Genomic DNA, 22207 nt, shown 5'->3' on the forward strand with positions numbered 1-22207 from the left:
CTGGGCAATGTTCCATACAGTTGATCCTCTGTCATCCAAGTGGCCTGGACTACTTCTCTAGTCCCCGACTTCATGCCCAAAAGAAACCTTACTACATTACAGGCTTACAGGAGGCGAAACGGTGATTGTACAATATAATAATTTGTGGAATACCTTTGCACTTATCTGATATTGTTTATGACTATTGCGTTCCCTACGTGCTCTAAACAAAGTGCGTAAACCGTCTCAGACCTGCTCCTGGGTATATTTATAGTAAAGACCCCATGGGACTTAAATACGACACAACTCTAACACTCAATACAATACAATACAACACATTTGTCCGATTGCAGGAAAACTGGGTTGTAAATGTTCTGGCGCAGCCGCCCAGGCTCCGCCCCCTCCAGGTAGAGTTACCTGCAGAGTCACCTGTCACTCCAGTACACCTCTTCAAACCTTCTTGAACCACTGATTGCTTACTACGTCCGGGACGAGCAGCGAGCCTAAATTTGCATGTATATTTTTTTGTAATATTTACAAACAAACCACAACTTCCGAAAGAGTTTCTGTATAAGTAAACGTCCAGACCAAATCCAGCGCGGTGGACGGTCTCCTGATTGGCTGGAGCCCAATGGCAGACTGATGCATCTGGCTGTTCTTCGTCCTCGCTTATTCCCCTGAGCAACCCAGACAGAACCTAAACACTCAAGGCTCTTACAAAAGGTAAAAAACAAAGTTAAATGATTGTCTTTAAATGTATCTACATTTATTAACTCACGACTTATATTTAAGGTTGTTGTTTTTTTAGAAGTGAATTACGAGTGGCCGACACTGTATAAGTAAACAGTTTTACTTTTACCAAAAATAGTTTTACATTAGAAACCCAGATTCTAAAGAATAATCTGAAACAACCGCTTTGTTCCACCAAAAATAACAACGTTAGAGTGTAGATTCTATGCTATTCTGTGGTTTTAAACAGAACTTGGTCCTGCGAATGCGGTGTACAATCGTTATAAACTAATTGATAGTTATCCATGTGAAATCTGATCTGGTGTTTGGCGCTGGCTTCAGGCCATGGTCTGCTGAATAAAATAATCTCACATTGTATAGGCTACACTGCATACCTCAGGAACGGTAGACCTCACAATATCAACCAAAATGTTATGAAGAGTCAAGTGAACGTTTGTCTTGGTCAATTATTTTGGTACCATGAAAAATAATCTGATTGGACCTCTTTACACATTACGTAAGACATAGTGTCTATGTGCATAAACTACTAAACACTTTACCAAGCAACATTATGGAAATGCTATCTGGAAAACCTCTCTAATTTAAAATACTGTAGTTAGACCATGAGGATATTCATACAAACACAGCTAGCTATTGGCTTTAGTTCAAGTAATCAATCTCACCATCTGCGATTTAATGTCTGATCAATGGGTTATTAAGGAGGATTGGTGGTTCAGTCCTGCGTGTAATGGTCACTGATTGGTCTCCACTCTAGCTTTCATTTAATGGGAAATATCTCTAAATATAAATGCATGGTTAATACCACACCTGTTTGATTCCAGATTTAAAAGCAGGAATTTAATTTTACTTCAAGTTGCAGGTGCAAAGATGCAGATATGAATAATGAAGTAGGCCCATTGTTAGTGTGCAGGGCTATACTTTGACCGGCACCTGTCAAACATCACCAGATATTAAACGGACCGGGTCACTTCCCTATCTTCATTCCATTTAAGCCAGTCAACACACAGACGTTTTTCAATTGAAGTCGGAACAAAAGCATCCTATCTAATGATGTAAACCAACCTGAACACTGTATTGGTCCATCACACCCTGCAGTGAACATACAGTGTTTCCACAAAACCCACAGACAGTGATGTGTGGTATTGGAGCGGGTATGGACTGTGATCATCGATGGTGGACAGACAGCCTAGGCCCTGGGTGGGGGAGGTGTGCTCAGAGAGTGCTAGCTGGGTGAGGGCTTAACAACACATGACACCCCGCTCTGCACTGCACTGACTTCACCTCCTTCCTGGAGGCTGGCAGGGGGCCAGGGCTGGCTACAATGGCCCCACGAGGAGATGACCAGGGAGATAAAGACAGAAAGAGGAAGTCAACCTTTTGTACAGAGTTGCTGTATTCTCGCTCACTATCCCATGTCTCTGTCTCACTGGCCCCTTTTGTTTTCTAGTTAAGTGGCTCTGGGGAGTCAGATGTTAGTATTCGATTCAGACTCAGGCCTAGTAAACAAAAACAACAACAACAGCTAGTTTTGACCCCATGAGCGGGCATATCAACTCCCTTTGATGAGTGCTTTTGCCCTGTTACCTGCAGGAGATTATCCACGGATACTATGGAAGAAGGCTTATCATCTTAATAATCTGCTAAGAGATAAACCCTTATGACAGGTGCTTGTTTATGCCCTGCTAACAGTTGAAGGTATTGTTTGTTATGCAACACAGTCTTGTCAAAGTATTTCCATTGTTCTTAACAACAAAGGAAACACAAGCTCTTCACTGTGAAGCAGTTTTGCTAGTTGTTTCATCTTCATGGGGGAATATGAAATGAAACGTGTGAGCTTTTGAGTGATAGCCAAAGCCACAAAGTGTGAAGATGTCGGTCGTGCGGATTGGCCATTTAAAATGCTGCCACACATCCCGCCCTCCTCTTACCACCATAAATAATACAATGTACTGACACTCCCTAAAGAGATGCATGCTTACACACAAAAGTCCCCTGAGGTAAACACAACCCTGGAGGAAGTCCATGTCCACATGGAGAAGGAGTCATAATTAAAAGTAAAGCAGGGGCCGTAAGAAGTATCCTTTTCCAGTCATTGGTAGAGGCGCTGAACATACACACATTGAGGTAATGTGTTTGTATTCCTGAGCAGACACACTCATCTCTCAAACATACTGTTATTATCTATTAAACATGAACATTATACATGTCTCACAACATGTCTCAAACACAGGACCAACGTGGCTGTAAAGTCACTCTCTGCTATGTTTGGGCCTTCTCTGTATATTATGCAAATTTAAGGCAAGGACTTGTTAAGTATTTATTTTCTTAAGTTTTTCTTTAAAAGAACAGTTGTTTGGTCAGGGTAGGGCTAATTTTGTTTAATGGCATCTATTTAGCGGCAGGCCTCAGCTCTCATTACGGCGGCAGATCGGCCTGCTGTCTGCCATTGTCCCCCAGCGGTCTGGCTGCTAGGCCCTGCACCTGCTGCCCAGCCTGTAGACACGCTTTAGTCACATCCACGGGTGGCTACTGCTCAGTGATATTGTACAAACATCGGTCTGCAAGTGTATCTATCTAGATGATCTCTATCTATCTACCTATCAATCTATCAATTTATCTATCTATCTATCTATCTATCTATCTATCTATCTATCTATCTATCTATCTATCTATCTATCTATCTATCTATCTATCTATCTATCTATCTATCTATCTATATATATATATATCTTCTATCACTGTCTCTCTCTCTCTATATATATATATATATATATATCACTCTATCTATAACTCTATCCCTCTATCCATCTATCTATCTATCTATCTATCTATCTATCTATCTATCTATCTATCTATCTATCTATCTATCTATCTATCTATCTATCTATCTATCTATCTATCTATCTATCTATATATCCTCTCTCTATATATCCTCTCTCTATATATATATCTATATCTGTCTTTGTGTCTAACAGTCTTTAAAATATTTAAAAATAATAATATTTTAAAGGAAATAATATTCCTCTCTCTCACTCTCTCTCTCATTCTCTCACTCTTCTAGGTGGATGTCTTAGACCATGAGTTTACATGGATCTCAGAGACAGGCCAAGTGAGTTCATCCACACACACATCCCACTCACACATGAGTTCTGTCCACCATGTTACATATTTTTCTTTTTCCCCGTTAGTGGACAGCGTTATCCAAAGGTACTTCCGTAGGGATCAGGGGCGTACAATAATCGCTAACCTAGTATGTGGGGAGGGACTGTGGGTCAGGGACCTCGGGTATAGAGCCCCTCTGTTGAGGAATGTTTGTTCAGTTTGGGTCCCTGGCACCAGTCAATATTTCTCATGTCCCACACCCCTCTCTCTCTCTCTCTCTCTCTCTCTCTCTCTCACTGACCCTCTCTTTCCCTCTTTCTCACTCCTCTCCCGCCCTCTTCCACTCTCTCTCTCTCTCTCTCTCTCTCTCTCTCTCTCTCTCTCTCTCTCTCTCTCTCACTCTCTCTCTCTCTATCGCTCTCGCTCTCTCTCTTTCTCTCTGTCTGTCTGGCTCTCTCTCTCACCCTTTCTCTCTATCTCTCTCTCACTCTCTATAAATCTCTCTCTGTCTGTGTGTGTGTCTCTCTCTCTCTCTCTCTCTCTCTATTTCTGACCCTCTATTTCCCGCTTTCTCTCTCCCTCTACCTCCCTCTCCCATTCTCTTGCCCTCTCTCTCACCCTCTCTCCCTCACTCTCTCACCTTCTCTCCCTCTTACCCTCTCTCTCTATTTCTTTCTCTCTCGCCCTCTCTTGCTCAACCCCCCGCCCTTCGCCCCTCTCTCTCCATGTTCCCTTTCTGACTGGTCCATATGCTTGGGCTCTCAGGCTTAATCTGATCCGGTGGTGGCCGGTCTGCATGTGTACATCACTCCTGTCTTTATCTATGGGCTGTTTATGACTAAGTGACATTAAGGGCTGAGACTTGAAACCAAAAGAGGAGGACAAAATGAAGGGCAGAATGCGTAACTCTGCTTCTCTTGACCACAGCGGGGTGGCCCGGTCGGACAGCAAGATCAGCGCCAAGGCCCTCTACGGTAAGAGATGCGTATACACCTTCTAAACAAGTGGTCTGGGGTCGTCACAAAGGGACCATTCATTTTTAAGGGACCATTCATTTTTAAGTGATCCATGATTAGTTCTTTCTCTACTATTACCCAGGGTTCTTTAAGTGCGTGACAGCGGTGTCGTCGTACCTGTAAATCAATCTGTGTGTCTCGCCGTGGCCGTGAGTGAAAGGTTTTTCGATGCTGATTGTCACGTATGTAAAAGAGCACGCAGGCCGCTTACCCAGTCGCTGTCACTCTACCGTGTGTGTTTGAGAACGCTCCAACTGTAGAGCCAGTCTAACTCCATTGTAATTGAGAACAATGAAAACAGTAGCCAATTTGCCTGGCAAATCACCCTGGCAGGAAACCAGGCACTGCCGTCGCACCACAGTAGGCTTATCTGTTGCCCCGGATCCCCTCCTGGAAAAACAGCCCTGCTAGCATAGCCTGACTACTGCGCAGTGACAAGATGGGGCCAACGTCCTGCTAATGCACACTGACGGACAAGACACAATCCCTGTTGACACCTCTGCGTCATGCCCCCGGCGTGATTGGCTGTGCTATGCTCAGTGCACTACTGGGGCTGTGATTAGGAATGGGTGCAATGGGTTGGCGTTGACTTTGACTGTGCTCAAGCATATAAGGGTATGTCTATGTGTGTCTACATCTACCGTGGGATTGGCCTTTTTATCATCCTGAATGTTGTATGGGCTATGGGTTATATATGTTAAGTAAATTGGATCCCCCATTACCACATAGCTATTCACCGCTCACTATCACGGCTACAAAGGCTCACAATAATAACCCCCTTAAGGGTATTTGATTTGCAGTGGCGGCTAATTGTGTTACGGATTGGGTGTGTGTTTGTGTGGCAGAAATATGCCATGACACATTGATAGAAAGATGGAGAGAGAGCATGAGAGAGAGAGAGAGAGAGAGAGAGAGAGAGAGAGAGAGAGAGAGAGAGAGAGAGAGAGAGAGAGCAGGGTGTGTCTGTGTTTAATGCGCGGTAGGAACAGGGTGGGGATCCCCATGTCTCACAGGTGAATAAAAGAGGCATTGAAAAGCAGAAAGCGAGGGGGGCGGGGCCTGTTTCTGCCTCTCCCCACTTCCTGTCCTGGCTGGTTCACTCATTCGCTACTACACCCAGCCACACACATTCCTTACACGGCATTAAAAGTCGCAGATCCAGAAACCAAACCTCACTCCAAAGTCATTCCAGACTGCAACGACAGACAGAAATATTCCAAATATTTTGATTGCATATTTGAATGGGGTGTATTTGTTTATATTATTGTGTTAATTGTATAGTGAGCAAACATTACCAATGCTCAAAAGCAACCAATTGCTTTTCACACTATGCACTTGTTTGCGTGCGTGCTTGTGTGGTTGTGTGTGTGTGTGTGTGCACTTTTGTGTGGTTCTGCGGGTGCTTGTTTTTGTGTGTGGGCGCCTGTATGCGTTGGTGTGTGTGTGATGACGTTGGGTTGTTTTTCAGTCTGTGAGGCAGATGGTCTCTGTTACCTTTTCACAGCGTGGCGACTAGGTAGCAGTGTGTCTTTGCTCGCTGTATGAGTACACTGTCCCCTACGTCCCTGTCAGAGGGGGGGGACTGCTGCTGGGCTGGTGGCTGTTGCTGCTCAATATTATGTAAGCAGGCTGATGAATCACATGAAATCATCATCCAAAGTCTCGCTCTCATTCAGCCGGACCGTCGTCTGTTGTTGCTGTAATGCAACATAGTAGATGCAAATCCCTTTGAAAAATGTTATAACTTTGTTTATCATGGCTAGTGCCAGGATCGGACTAAGAATGGAAGGGGTGTAAAATATAGTATAGTGATCACGTGATAGTCCGTTGGACTGGAAACAGACCAGATATATCTTTATGACCTCAAGTAAGGAACAATTTCCTAAAAAACAACATATAGATGGATAGAACGATAGATAGATAACAACTTTATGCATACTATATACTTAATATTCAATCATGTAGACTACACATCAGTTATTAAGCATGTTCTGCCTACAGTATATCCTAGTGAGAACTCTGATACACACACTGTGTCACTGGTTACAAAATGTGTTCTGGGCATGCCTCAGGAGACATATGGTCAGATCGGCACGGACACAGTGGCATACCTCCGCACCATACAGCGCTGGAGTTATCATCAAAAACATGTCGGGGATGGTTGGGAATAATCCTTTGCCTCACATGATAAAATGATAAGAATGTAAGATCATAAAAATGCTAAAACATCTATTATTTGTTTTGCTGTTGTAATCTTTGGTTACCCGCTTGTGACTCATGCCCTAGCTTGTTTCATTACATCACTCTCAGTATAGGGTGCTACCTTTGCCCTGCTGAATATATATGATCATAATTATTATACAATTAGCCATCATTGTACTACAGAACTGAATGGTTGTTATGGTGTGGTACTGGTCTGTCCAGGGTCAGGGGTGTATGGTGTGGTACTGGTCCAGGGTCAGGGGTGTATGGGGTGGTACTGGTCCAGGGTCAGGGTGTGGTACTGGTCTGTCCAGGGTCAGGGGTGTATGGTGTGGTACTGGTCCAGGGTCAGGGGTGTATGGTGTGGTACTGGTCCAGGGTCAGGGGTGTATGGGGTGGTACTGGTCCAGGGTCAGGGTGTGGTATTGGTCCAGGGTCAGGGGTGTATGGTGTGGTACTGGTCCAGGGTCAGGGGTGTATGGGGTGGTACTGGTCCAGGGTCAGGGGTGTATGGTGTGGTACTGGTCCAGGGTCAGGGGTGTATGGTGTGGTACTGGTCCAGGGTCAGGGTGTGGTACTGGTCTGTCCAGGGTCAGGGGTGTATGGTGTGGTACTGGTCCAGGTCAGGGGTGTATGGTGTGGTACTGGTCCAGGTCAGGGGTGTATGGTGCGGTACTGGTCCAGGGTCAGGGGTGTATGGTGTGGTACTGGTCCAGGTCAGGGGTGTATGGTGTGGTACTGGTTCAGGGTCAGGGTGTGGTACTGGTCTGTCCAGGGTCAGGGGTCTATGGTGTGGTACTGGTCCAGGGTCAGGGGTGTATGGTGTCCGTTTTGGGTCTGATCCGGGACCATGAATAGAGCTGAAGACCTGCCAGACAGCCATGTGTAGGGCTGGCTGATGGCTCCGCAGAGCCCTGAGGATCTGCCCATCTGCCTCCTAAGTGGTTCTCATTGCGAGCTGTTGCAGCATTGTGAATTGATTGACATAAATGTCAATCATTAATAAGGCATGGGGGCGGCTCGGTTAACAAGACGCCTGCCCGCTTGTATTTCAGACGGCGCTTGTCAAGCAGGGAAGGACCGGACATACAGGAAGTGGTGTGGGACGTCAGTAGACGTCAGGAGCGAGGTGTGACACTGGTTATGTGGATGCCTGTTGTTGTTTTTCCATGAAGTCCTAGGACGTGCATGGTGAGATGAATAGGGGGGTATTGGACCATGTTTAAATCAGACAGAATTTGGAAACATCACTGGATGGAATGTGGAGCCTGTGGGCACACTGTGGTCAGACGCTATGCAAACAGAAACCCTTTGTTTTACATCCAGCATGAACCACACAAGTCTGCGTGGAATCAGGGTGGGACAAGAGATATTTAATTAATATTTATATTTAATTTATATTTAATTTAATTTAATGAGGCTTGGCAGAATATATAGACTAGAGAGACCAGCCCTTATTTACAAATCCTCTTTAATCGAGTTGTTACCTGCAGACTGTTTATTTGGAAAATAACCAACATTAAGCAACATATTTACATGTAACCCTTGCTAGCATCCTTCTGAAATGGCGTACATTTTCAGTAAAGTAAGGCAGTAGATAATTTAAGATATACTTAAGATAAGATATACTTTATTCATCTCAGCAGAGAAATTTAGGTTTTTAATTTAGATGTGATCATTGTCAGCTTCATTGCTACTAAAGCACTCCAGTTGTCCTAGTTGATTTGACTGCCTTATCAGATTTGGCTGCCTTAATACTTTATGATCAATTAAGTATGTAACACGCATATTCAATGATATTTATGCCAAAGTCTGAGGTGTCCGGCTGTAAATCAGTGCCCGAGATCTTTGGCCCGGGGTAAATGTCTGAATGCCATGTGTAATCTTCAATCATGCTAGAGGTGCACTGTGAGGTGAAAAGTTATTATTGAAAATTATGAATATTGATAATAATCGAAATACTGCTTCTACTGTATGGCATAGTACTGTACAGTACTGTATAGTAATGTATAGTAATCTATATATTATTACTAGTATTAGTAATAATATTTGTTGTCCTGCGCTAGCCCTATCGCACTGCTAAAGTCTTCATGGTTTGAGTCTTTGGTAGTTGGCTTTGATTCTTTAAACACTCACAGAAATATGATTTCAATGAAAAACATTACTTAACGTGCCATTGTATATAGATAGGGAGGTATTGAACAGTTATTGATTACCAGGTGTGGGTTACAGTACTCTTTTCCTGGATCCCATAAACATGAATTGATTTTCCGTTTCCTTATTGCTGACCCTTTAAGTGTTGGCAGCTTGTTGCGTTTATCAGAATGATTGTGTCAGCACTGCCGGCAACAAGTGCTATTCGGTCAGAGGTACTGCTGGCATCTCACTCTAAATATACAGTGAATATACAGGGACACACAGGGTCGTATTGAATGTCATTGTTTCCAACCCACAGAACAGCGGAAGAAATACTCCAACTCCAATGTGATCATGCAGGAGACGTCGCAGTATCATGTTGAGGTAAGCGCTACCTACGGCCACTCATGGTGTTCTTTGTTCTGAGGTTAAAGTATTCAAATACCTACCGAATCTACTATACTTTTGCTCCATCTTTGGTTAATTGACAAGGGATTAAGGCATGATCGCAGTTCTTCCTTTTTTCAGGTTTTATTTTGTTGTTAAAATGTCCAGAACCACATGCCTTTTTTATTTTGGACATAATATTCAAAAGCAACTGTTTTGCACTTTGTTTTTTCGATGTTGTGAATAACCATGGACACTTGACGATGCTTTGTGTTGAATTTAGTGGCATTGGACAGAGAGGGGGTGAAGAGCTCGGTGTCGGGGAGAGGAGGTCTCAGGGGGGTGGGCTCTGGGTCAGGGGAGGCGTGCCAGGGCCAGGGTTATCAGTCAGTTATGGGATGCCACTCAGTCTTACACAGTGAACTTTTAATCATTAACCTTTAGTTCTTCTAGCTCCACATGAGACCTACCTTTGCGTGAGAGAGCACTACCAGTCGTACTTGGCTGCGATTTCTGTGTCCAATATTTGACAACCAATGAGTGTCTTAACACACACTAGAAACAGACAAATATTATGATCATCAATTGTTCAGAAATGTAATTAAATTTAATTGCTTATGCTTGTGTGGTTATATGCTCCAATTAAAATGAGGGTCAGTGTCAATACAATGACGGTTTTTAAAGGTACAATATGACACATTGACACTAAGCATTTAAAATGGCTACTTAAGTCCAAACATATTGGGAAAGTTGTCTGCGCCTGCCCCCTCCTCCCCAGTCTCGAAGCAAATCCTACTGTGTAATTTGATCCGCTAATGTATATTTTTGCATTTTATTTATTGTTTGCAAAGTATAAACCAGCTCAAGCTCTTGGAACTTCTGGGCTCTTAGCTGTCTTGTGTTCAAATTAAACTCCATGATTAACCTCTGTTACAGCACGACTCTGATCACAGAGCTTTTTAGAAAGAGGATGAGGCTTCTCAGGTCTGGTAGAATCCAGCTCAGTGGATCCAGTATGTTTTCTTGCTTCCATGGCTGCAGCACCCTCTGTTTGTGTGCCTATTGATAATATATGACAACCCGGGTTACTAAGAGAATAGTGAACCATAACACACAGGCCACAACCAAAAAGAATCAACCCTACCTGTTATTTCACAGGAGGAGAAACTGACTCTAGCATTGTTGTCAGAGAAGCCAGTATTTTGACTTAATTTAACTAATATTCCTTAATCTCCGATGTGGTGGTCATTTATGATTTAGTACAGTTAATCTGGTACTTATAGCCCTTTTAAGAACCCCATTTCCAACTTTGCCTCGGGTTCCTCTGTGTCAGTAACAATGTAGCACTTTCCCCTCAGCATCTCTCCACCTTCATGATGGACAAGTCGGAGTCCATCGCCACCGTGGACGACGCCATCAAGAAGCTGGTCCTCCTGGACTCCAAGGACAAGATCTGGACCCAGGAGATGCTGCTTCAGGTCACAGACAAAGCGGTTCGGCTGCTGGACTGTGACACACAGGTACTGCTCCTTAAAACTTCACACTTGTCTTCTTCTGCATTTTCTCTTTAATCTCTTTGTTTCCCTCTCCCCCTCTCTTCTCTTCCCTTCTCTACTGTTCCCCATTTCTGTTTTATTCTTTCCTCTGTCTTCTCATCTATTTTCCTCTGACTTTATCTTATTCTCTCCTTTACTCCACCTCTTCTCCTCGCTCATTTTGTCCCTTCTGCTTCATTGTTCTCTGTCTCTTCTCTTTCTCTTCTCTCTTCTTCTGTTTTCCATCTCCTATTTTTCTCTGTTGTCTCTTCTACTTTTCTTGTTATTGTGCTGTGTCCTTGTGGTACTTATAGTAATAAAGAAATCAAACCGGTGTCGTTTGTAATGTAACCTGGTTGTACCGTCTCATCACACTTGTCAGCACCTTGAACACCTCCTCGTTTTAATCAGAGCTGCTTTAGGGACTTTGGAACCAGTTTGATCTTAGCTCCAGTCACTGGCACTGGATAAGACACCCTGCTGGTTCCCTGGCTTCACCCTCATGTTGACGTTGTGCGTTCTCCCTACGTCGGAAGGAGGAGCTGGAGAACTTCCCCCTACCCACAGTGCACCACTGTCAGCCTGTGCTGAACCAGACCCGCTACCCGTCGGTGCTGCTGCTGGTGTGTCAGGACAAGGACCAGCACAACCCCGACATCCACTTCTTCCACTGCGACGAGGTGGAGGTGTGTGTGTCGCCCTCTCGGCCAAACACTCGGAAATCCTTAGCTCACCTCACAGTTGCGCAAGTGTTGCAAATGTGAAGGTTACGCTGGTGGGGGAACTGGGCGTGTGTGTGAGCATGCATGTGTGCCTATGTGTGTAGTTTTATTGTTGCCTGATCTTATGATTGTGAGAGTAAGGTGTCTAAGGTGTATTTTATTTCTAACTACATGACTGCTTTGTATATTTTTCCATAATTACTTTTATTAGGTTTTTATAATATAGATTAGATTTATTTTAATATACCACTCTCTTATTTCCAAACTTTAGTGTCAGACATTAAGCAGCTAGACATATAGCATAATGTATTACTGTACTGAACCGTCTGGACGCTACAGTTCATCATATCCATTTAGAGTGATTTACACCAGCCGGTATTGAGTTTGGTAAAATAAACACATATTCATAGTCAGGGGTGGAGAGGGTGGAACGCTTGTGCAAACAGCAGTAAATGACAATAAGTCAACTATAACCAAACACGTCGATCCAATAAACTGAGGAACATGTGCGAATGCTTGTCGCTTCGGGTCAAACCTCCACAGTATGAAAGCTGTGGTTCGGTATTATGACTTGTACGGGTCTTAATATGTAAACACGCCAGTCAGCCATTGGTGTCTGTATCTGGTAAACCTGACTGGCGTGTTTACCCCATAAACCTTGATATGGTGGTGACCACTCTGCGTCTAGAAGCACAAACGAGTCAGAACTGCTTGTTAGCACTACAAACATGTTGTCCCTATGCCAGCGGGACAACATCTATTGGCTATTAAGGCACAGAAAAAAAAAAAGCATCCGTTTCTTTAATCATTATTCATAAATATTCCCCTGAATCAGTCAACATGAACATAAGATATTGCGTTCTGGTTCTGGTCAGTGGTGTTAGTGAAACGTATGTAAGCTTCAGTATCTTCCAGTAGTGTGGTGCTATTAAAACTTTTCTGATGATGTTATAATAATTATATTATTTTGTCTCTCCAGGCAGAGATGGTTCACGCAGATGTTGACAGCGCCATCGGGGACAACAAGCATGGCAAGAAAATGAGGCTGCAGACATTAAAGTGAGGACTTTACACTCTCACACACGCATGCACACACACGTACGCACACAAACACGTACACACACACCAAATCCCAGGGCCACTGCTGGCCGTTTCGGTGCCCTACGTGGGGGGGGGGAGCCTCTTTTTGCATATTATTTTACATATATTCATTTTTTTACAAACCTTAATTTTTGGTGCCCCCCCCCCCCAGGTACTTGGTGCCCTACGCACTCTGCGTACTCTGGGAATAGGGAGTGGCGGGCCTGCCAAACCCACACACAAAGTTTCATCCTTTGTTTCCACAAATATATAATCCACACATATTTTTCCAATGTATCTTTCCATTGAGTCTGCCGAGTCATCCTCTTGTGTGTTTAAAGTGGTTAATATCATTCTTCCAGGGTAAACCAGGAAAAAATGAAGCGTCAGAGAGAGACCATTCTCCCTCCCTCGGGCCCTAAGGGCCCGGCCCCCAGCGCCAAGGGACGAGCGGCCGCCACAAGCATGCAGAGTAAGAGTGCAACTACTACCACTTCTAAACGTGGTACTCCTTAATACCAGTACTACAACTATTAATACAACTACTACAACTCCAGTACTACCAGTACCACGTTTACTACCAGTACTACCACTACCACTTACTACCACTGCTACCAGTACTACCAGTACCACTTGCTACCACTACTACCAGTACTACCAGTACCATGTTTACTACCACTACTCCCACCAATACTACTTAAACTACCACCATTTCCACTATAACTGCAATACTTACAACAACTCCTAGTCATCGTATTATACCCACATCATATCAACCAGAACCCACATCGTATTAAAATAAAACATGAGCTTGCAGATTCGTCTGGTTCCCAGGCTAACAATTACCACCACTACGACCACAACTACCATCACTACCACCAAGACTACTCCCAGCACTACTGCAACAAGTATTTATACTACTACTAGTACAAACACTAATTCCAATTAGTCACATATCTTATCATCACAAAAACTGTATAAGGTTGCCTACTGTACTGACACCATCCGTAGAGTGTCCGTTCACAGTGTCTGTGTTGTTCCCCTGGCGTAAGCTGCAGACCGGCGAGGCTCAGGTCATGAGTCCCATGAGAAGCTGGCCCAGCGTATAGAGAAGGACGTGGTGAGTTCTCCACCCGACCACACACTTGATACTGTTGCTGACCCCTGACCCCTGACCCCTAGCTCCTCCATCGTACCCCGCACCCTGGCTGGTCTTCACCTGTTCCCCAGGCCTTGGATCCACAGTCATGAGCTCATTGTATCAAAGCCCTCTGCCCTGTTTCGCCCTTCATCTCTTGTCCTCGCTTAAGTCGATTCAAAAGAGCGTTATTGGAAACCAACATCACTCAGCAATGAAACAAAGGAAAGTGAACAAAGTACTAAAGGAGCAGTAGAAAGGTACGAGATAACTATAAGGTCAGTAACAAAATGAGGTAATGGTCTCTCTCTCTCTCCCTCTCTCTCCCTCCCTCGGTCAGCAAATCCTTAACTGTGCCCTGGACGACATTGAGTTGCTGGTGGCGCGCTTGCAGAAGGCTGCGGAGGCCTTCTCCCAGCTCAACCAGCGCAACAAGAGTAAGAAGAATAAGAAGAAAGGACCAGCAGGTCTGTCTCCTTTTCTTCTTATGCGTGGCAAAGACCCCGCGGCAATATGCAAGCATATTGTCCAGCCGGTTATGGTTTGCTATGCCTTGGTATCTCTCTCTCTCGTACCCTCTCTATCTCTGTCTTTATCTCTATATCTATCTCTATCTCTATCTCTACTTGATCTTGATCTCAAGCCAACTATCTCTCTCTCTCTCTCTCTCGCTCTCTCTCTCTCTCTATTTCTCTCCCGCGTGTCATTCTCAAGGCCTCTCCATCTAGTGTTGAATATGTGGGTTGGTTAGTTGTTGTCGTTGTTATGGTGAAGTCACGAGGCTATAACCTGAATCTGATCATCTTCAATAAACTAACCATAAACTAACCTAACCACAACTTCTTGAATATGAATGGAAAAGCATCAGCCTCTCCTAACTGAGGACTCTTAAGCTGTGTGGTTTGTGCGTGTGTGTGCACGCCTGCATGTGTGTGTGTGTGTGTGTGTGTGTGTATGTGTGCTCATTGTTCCGGGCTTGTCTGTTTGCAGAGGGCATGCTGACCCTTAGGGCCAAGCCCCCCACCGAAGCTGACCTTGTTGATAGTCTACAGAAACTGAAGCTGGCGTTGAACCTCTTGGTAAGATATCACAGCAACCCAAGGCCACCAGGCAGCGCTGTCATTGGCTGGGCCAGGCCACTTAGTCTGTCTCTGTGTGCCTTCCCCCTGCAGGCCAAGCTGAAGAAGCACATCCAGAATCCCAGTGCGTCTGAACTTGTTCACTTCCTCTTCGGGCCACTGGAGCTGGTAAGATAGGAACAATGATTTCCATAAAGGGTCAAATGTGCACTGATTTGCCAGCTGAGGCGAATGCGTTCCCTTGTTCCCTGTTTGCCTAGAAAGGTCCACAATGGCTGGGTACATCCATAATACCTATTGTACAACCACCGTGTTGACTCAAAGGAGGCCCAGCCCGCAGGCCATTATCCACCCAGTACAACCGGGGAATGGCCTGATGTACATTTAGCTATTCAGACGGCTCCATTTCCATTTACAGAATCAGATTCTTGAGGTTTTTAATTGATGTCCCGATGAATGTTCGTGTTTTGTCTTGTGCTGGCACCGCATCACACCACACCTGCCTCCCTGTCCAGCCCTCCTCTGACAGGAGACATGTGGCTCTGAGATGGGTGCAGTCACAGTGACATAATGTTGGCGCACACTCACCGAGCGCCGGTATCATCCACGCCCAGATACTGCTGGGTAGAGAGCAGGACGGGGCTGGGCCCTGATCCATTGGGTATATGAAGGACACAGTGACACAGATTTTCCAAAAGTCCCGGACACGCAGAGTAATGGGAAACTATTTCCAGTAGCAGTTTGGACAACCGGTTTCCAGTTTATTAGTCCTGAGTTGTCGTCTGTGTTGCTTGTATTCTGTGGGAGTAGCCTTCAGGGTTTGTCATCATGAGTCAGCAAGAAGCATTGTTTATAATCACCTCTCTGACAGCCTCCGTCTCACCCGCTCTCTCTTCCTCTTCTGTCTATTAATGCATATTCCTGTGTGTGTGTGTGTGTGTGTGTGTGTGTGTGTGTGTGTGTGCTTTGTGTGTGTTTTGTGTGTGTGTGTGTGTATGTGTGTGTGTATGTGTGCGTGTCTGCGTGTGTGTGTGTGTGTGTGTGTGTGTACATGTCTGCGTGTCTACGTGTGTGTGTGTCTGCATGTCTGCGTTTGTGTGTGCGTGTGTGTTTTTGTGTGTGTGTGTGTCTGCGGGTGTGTGTGTGTTTGTTGGTCCTTGCGGTGGGTGTCTGTGTGTGTGTGCCTGTGTTTGACAGGTGCTCCAGAGCTGTGGTAGTCCAGACCTGGCCCGCTCCATCATTGCGCCCCACTTGTGCCGGGACACGGTGGACTTCCTGCGGGGGAACCTCTCCCCTAAGGAGATGACCATCTTTGAGCTGCTGGGCGAGGGATGGACGAGGCCCAGGTACACGCTGACACACACCTGCTGTCGTGAACAGGCTCTGAGCGCTCTGCAGCTCGGCTTATTAAAGGCTTTCCATGCGTGACCGATCAATGTCTATTATCAAGAGTACAAAGCAGATACAAACCTCAAAGCCAGCCTGGAGTCGCTTCTTGGTAATCGATGGTGATGGCATCAATACATTAATATTCATGCTGGTATTCCTTCATGATCAGCTGAGGGTCTATCGGTTGCCACGCTCGGCCCATCTTCCTCTAACGTTAGGTCCAGTCCTTGTGTTCTAACACAGCTGGTTATGCGCTGGTGGTCATCGTCTTGTTGCCCCCCCTCCCACTATAGAGCAGACTGGCCGAGGGACCAGTGTGCCCCCCCTTACTACCCCAAATTCCGGAATGGATGGGAACCCCCTGCGGAGCACTTCAAGGTGTCACCATGGGAGACAGAGGGACCCACAGGGCCACCTATGTCTCCCACCATCCCGGACTACAAGAAGCAGTCCTCTGGGGAGGTGAGCAGAAATGGATGCTAGCCGGTGTCGCAAGCTGTTGCCTACTCTAGCCAGTGTCTGGATGTATGTGTGCTAGCCAGTACGCTAGCTCTGGCCTTAGCTGGGGCCTTGCTATGGCCTGAGCTGTGGCCTAAGCTGTGGCCTTAGCCTCTGCCTCAGTGTGTGGATGTATGTATGTTAGCTGATGTCGCGAGCTAGTGCGTCAACGTACGTTGGTGATGCCTACAGTGAGAAAATGAAGATATGCACATAGGCCTGTACATAAAATCTTTGTTTCCTTTTCTCTCTTTTCCTAGTTTTATGGAACTCATTCGTCCAATTCATCAAATGGGTAATTCAGTTATATATAAATATTCTATTATCATATATGCCATCTGGGTTAAATAAAATCTGCTGCCTTTCTGCGTGATGATATGATAACAAACTGTCAGGATTTTAATGAGAGGAATATTCTGCCACTGACAGGTCTTATAATGGAATGCCACCCACCCGCAGATACGCCAAGATCCGCTACCACTTTGTCGCTCGCAACGCCAATGAGCTGTCAGTGCTGCAGGACGAGGTGCTCGAGGTAAAGAAATATAAACCTTACAATGAAACCCGGTGGCCCTCTGTCAGTGTGCCGCGACACCCCCTACATCTGGGGCTCAGGGCTGGTGGGTTTCTACACCGTTGTATTGTAGCTCACCACTGGGATGTGTTGATACAGCCATCTCAATCAAGGTCTCCCAGTTCATTCGGGAGACACAGACACTTTGAATGCAAATGTGAATAATTTGCGTACAATGAAAGGGAAACCATTTTTGGCACTGGTCCCATTGTTAACACATGCAGTCTGATTTCTGCCTGTGATATTGTTAGTTTTATGTTACGTGTAAAAATGACTCCCAAGACACTGGAATTATTAGTTGAGAATACAGGCGAGTTGTACGTTTTAATAGATTTTGATAGGTGATGATCCCCAACAACTATCACCATCACTTTTTGACCACATAGAGCTTTTTGTGGTCGTACTGGTTGCACGAAGAGCTTTCTTTTGAGGTAAGGGCAGCTTACTCAATCATCCAAACAAGTATACACTGGAGAATCAAACACATGCAATAAGAGACATATGCACACAATTCTTTGAGTAAACATGTAGGCCACGTCACAGAGCAGTGATGACAGACATACAAGTGCGCTCGTCTGTATTGAACCTGAATTGAATCGTTCTGCATGCACCACAACATGTCTTCTGAACAGAGGTTGTGTCAAGCCTCCCCTGTTCAGAGCTCACCTAGACTCTGCATAGCCACCCCCCCCCCAGCCCTGCTACTTATTGTTTGTTGTACGTCCTGGCACTTAATGTAAGCATTTATTGTATCGTCGTACTACTTAGTTATCGTAATTAGTTGTGTAGCATCTTATTCTAGCTATCTTTGTTGTATACGGGGAATGGGTTAACCTATTGATTGTTAGTGCAAATCGCTAACAATTGCTAGGTTAACCCAATCCCCAACAGCGATGTATTTTTGTGTCTCTTCCTTCTAACTAATGTACTTATTGTAAGTCGCTTTAGATAAAAGAATGTTCTAAATGCCCTAAAAGTAAATGTAAATGTTGTGGTTGTGAGAGTGATGACTCAAGTCAGTGCTCGTGTTCCAGGTGATAGAGGATGACAAGCAGTGGTGGAAGTTGCGGAACCGAAGTGGGCAGTCCGGCTACGTCCCCTACAACATCCTGGACGTGGTGAAGCTGGAGGACCCACAGGCCATGCAAGACACCTTCCAGGTGACCTCACACACTGACACACGCACCCTGCCTGTCATCATCTAGAGCAACCCCACTCCAGACAGTCTTCAGCTCCTGAATATATAAGAGGATACAATCGATGTGGACTACACAGGATATTAGTTTGAGTGCTGCTAAAATGATGAGAAATTAGAAATTAATTCTTGAAAATACTTACCTGATATATGTATGTGCCTCCATACTGCTACAAGGTAGCTCACTAGTGCCCTCTACATGTGAATGTGTGTCTGTGTGTATGTTTGTGCGTCACTGTGTTTATTTTGTGTTCAGCCCGGTCAGGGCTACAGAGGGCCAGCCCCTACAAGTCCCATGGGCCTGGGGGGGGACAGTTTCGGCGTTACGAGACACAAAGACAAGGGTGAGTCAGAACCTGAAGTGAAGGGTAGTTTCGTACTCAAAGAAACGAAACCCCTTCGTTCGGCATCCGTCCAACGCTGATCTGGGGCACTGGTTTCCACGGTGTCTGTCCAAGGCAACTCTGTTGGGTCTGCCACCAATGCTGTCTGTGTCTCGGTCTGTCTAGTGATATCGCACCAGATGGATGAGGTCAACGATGAGCTGCTGAAGAGAATCACCACAAACAAGAGCCAGCCGCCCGCCAGAAACTTCCGCGTGGAGCGCTCCGGCGGGAGCAGCATCCCACTGACCTTCGACTCCAGCCCCCAGCAGGTCACCGCATGGCTCAACGCAAAGTTCAGCAAACCGTAAGTCCAACTGTCCCCGTGATCCCGGTGGAAGTCCGGGTCCTAATCCGTGGAGTTGTCCCCAGCGATGACTGTGATGACAAGCAGCTTCACATGAGCTGCTCTACATCATGGGCAATGACCATGTTTCATTTGGTCAAAGGAAATGCAGCGGAATAACCACTCGCTTTGATATACCGTGGACACGTTTTTTAAAACATATTCATCCTCATGGAGCGACCGTTCCACATGAATCAATAAGGATAAGTTATATGCTTCTATGTTATATTTAAGACAACATTATTATTGTCACTTGTCAGGGTCTGATATATGTGACATTGATAGGTACGCCAGCATTCAGTACATGGCCGCCGGCAGGCAGAGAACGGTCTCCAGGCCTTGTGCTAAGCTAACATGCTATGGGACGGTGTGTGCGTGCAGGACGGTGGAGTGCCTGGGAATCCTGACCGGGGCGCAGCTGTTCTCCCTGAATAAGGAGGAGCTGAAGGCCGTGTGCGGGGACGAGGGAGCCCGGGTCTATAGTCAGATCACTGTGCAGAGGGCACAGCTGGAGGTCAGTGCACACACACACACACACACACACACACACACACACACACACACACACACACACACACACACACACACACACACACAGCGCTTCTGCTGTTCACAAACTCATGCAATTTGAATTTCTGCAATTTTATGCTATTTATTAGTAGTTGCTTGTCGTGAAAACTGAGCGGTGAGTATTGATTGTTGCATTATTAAATCTGTAAATTCTGTTTTATTATTGTGAGCGTAACAATTTTTTTTCACTCTTATCAAAAAGGAATCACAATGCTTGAGGGCATGGGACTAAACCATTTGTTAAACCATCGCCATGTTTATACTTCCTGCATTCCTTCACTTACTCTCACAAAGTGGCAGGATTTTTAATTCCAATGTAATTTGCTAACTGTGGCTGTCATTACATCACAGAAGAGCACTGGGGACTCAGAACTTGAGGAGATCATGAAGCGAAGACAGGAGAAGATTGGCTCCACCAGTGAGGACTGAACCCGCCCACTTCACCAGTAGCCAATAACAGCCCTGCACGGCTGATCATTGTTTCACTAGTCCAATCTATTCAGAGCTTACCATTTAAGCAAACCTATTTACATGTTTTCACAAAGACACACCCTACAGTAGAATATACCGAATTGGTGTTGTACAAATTGTAATTGTATATTTATTTTGTATCACTGATAAATATAAGTTTTCAATTGTTTTCTTATGCTCTTGCCTTTTTCTTCCTACCTTATAAGCGTGTAGTGTTGCTTGAAGAAGTGTGTGTTGTATAAAATAGAGAACAATACGCGATTGACTGTTGAATGTTTGTGTGTGCGTGTGTGTGTGTGTGTTTGTGTGTGTGTGTGTGTGTGTGTGTGTGTGTGCATGAAATTAATGAAATATATGTGGGCAAGAGACGTTTGCGCATACACGGAATAATAATTAGCAATGGTGTTTACTAAATAACATGTAATTATTAACCAAATAATGCGTAACCAAAATTCCTGTGCCAGAATCTATTACATACCATACCATTCCAATATATTTGAATTGATCATTGCTTTCATGTGATTACTGTTTACAGACATCATTTTATAACAAAACATGTTAAAGTTATGTGTCATTATAGGTTGAAAGCAATATAAAAAAAATGTCATGCCATGTGATATTTGCTACATTAGTGAAATACTTAGGGTGCATATCCTACTAGTAAATTTCTATTTTCCTTACATCTGTTTCCAAACCTTTCAGAATCAGGCATAACAGGGGCTCTTAAAGGCAAGTCGTTTTAGAAGGGAAATTGCATGAAGTCTTGTGGGAGTTATTATTTTGCTTTTTTTGCAGCATGTGGGGCACTCATCATGAAATACTCAACCCATAATGTAACATGAGATTGATTCACTGAGAAAATCGCTGTAATTCTTTTCAAAACAAGTGTTAAATAGGTGTTGGTTCAAAAATAGGTTAAGCCAAATAAAGAGGGCTGATGTAAATATGAGGATAAAATGAGTTGAAAAAGAATATCATAATAAAATGAATAATGCTCAAGCATTCCATTCTTTGTGTATATGCACCTTTAATCCCATCTCTCTAATTGGCTAAATTTAGTAATGGTTTAATCACATCTATCATGTTTATACTAAATGATTTATTTTATTACCGTTGCTTCATTTGTATTTAATAATGATTCATGTTTCATATGGTGTCTGTTGCTGATAGCGTTACGATGACAACTCAAGACAGAAACTGAGACAGAAACTGTCTTCTCTACCTCCCCTTTCTGTTTGATGCTGGAGACCACATAGCTCTGCTGAATGGTCCGAGGCTGAACGCACTTCAATGAGGACTGAGATAGGAAGAGGCTCTGCCATTGTCTCCAGTTAAAAGTAACTTCTTAGCCTAAAACAAGAGGGGAACCCATGTTCAATGTTCAAAGTACAGTAAAGCACTCGAAACAGACAATGCACACATTGCTGTAGTATCTTGGTGTTGCTATAGAGCTCCTGAGACACACCTGGGGTCAGTCTTCAGCTTGATGAGAACCATTTCGATCCTTCTCACTCAACACATCAATGAATCCCCTCCCTGGCGCTGGACAAGAAACATGCTGCTGTCGAATGAATAAAAATTCTCGCTAATACGCTAAGTTTATGTGAAGTAAGTCACTCACGAAGGTGGAGATGAGATAGCCCTTGCTGGCTTAC

At 44.6% G+C, this 22207-nt stretch overlaps 1 protein-coding gene across 3 annotated transcripts; it reads left to right on the forward strand.

The window, feature by feature from the left end:
• Window positions 1–431: 431 nt before the first annotated feature.
• eps8l2 (EPS8 signaling adaptor L2) lies at window positions 432–21551 on the forward strand (the record flags this gene model as incomplete). 3 transcript variants are annotated; one of them, XM_079743504.1, is made up of 21 exons in its annotated part: window positions 432–702; window positions 3791–3838; window positions 4759–4805; window positions 9505–9569; window positions 10931–11092; window positions 11644–11793; window positions 12809–12888; window positions 13272–13381; window positions 13962–14029; window positions 14388–14514; window positions 15038–15126; window positions 15220–15294; window positions 16324–16472; window positions 16809–16977; window positions 17274–17308; window positions 17443–17548; window positions 18622–18747; window positions 19039–19126; window positions 19292–19472; window positions 19893–20025; window positions 20433–21551. In XM_079743504.1, the coding sequence occupies 20 exons, from the start codon at window positions 3807–3809 to the stop codon at window positions 20508–20510; spliced, it is 2070 nt and encodes a 689-aa protein (XP_079599630.1). In that variant the 3' UTR covers window positions 20511–21551. The 3 variants fall into 3 exon arrangements, with proteins under 3 accessions (XP_079599630.1, XP_079599628.1, XP_079599629.1); XM_079743502.1 differs by lacking the exons at window positions 432–702; window positions 3791–3838 and having other exon boundaries at window positions 4718–4805; XM_079743503.1 differs by lacking the exons at window positions 432–702; window positions 3791–3838 and having other exon boundaries at window positions 4718–4805; window positions 13968–14029.
• Between the last annotated feature and the right edge of the window lie 656 nt (window positions 21552–22207).

This window comes from Pollachius pollachius (genome assembly GCF_949987615.1).
Source record: "Pollachius pollachius genome assembly, chromosome: 9".
NCBI lineage: Eukaryota > Metazoa > Chordata > Actinopteri > Gadiformes > Gadidae > Pollachius > Pollachius pollachius.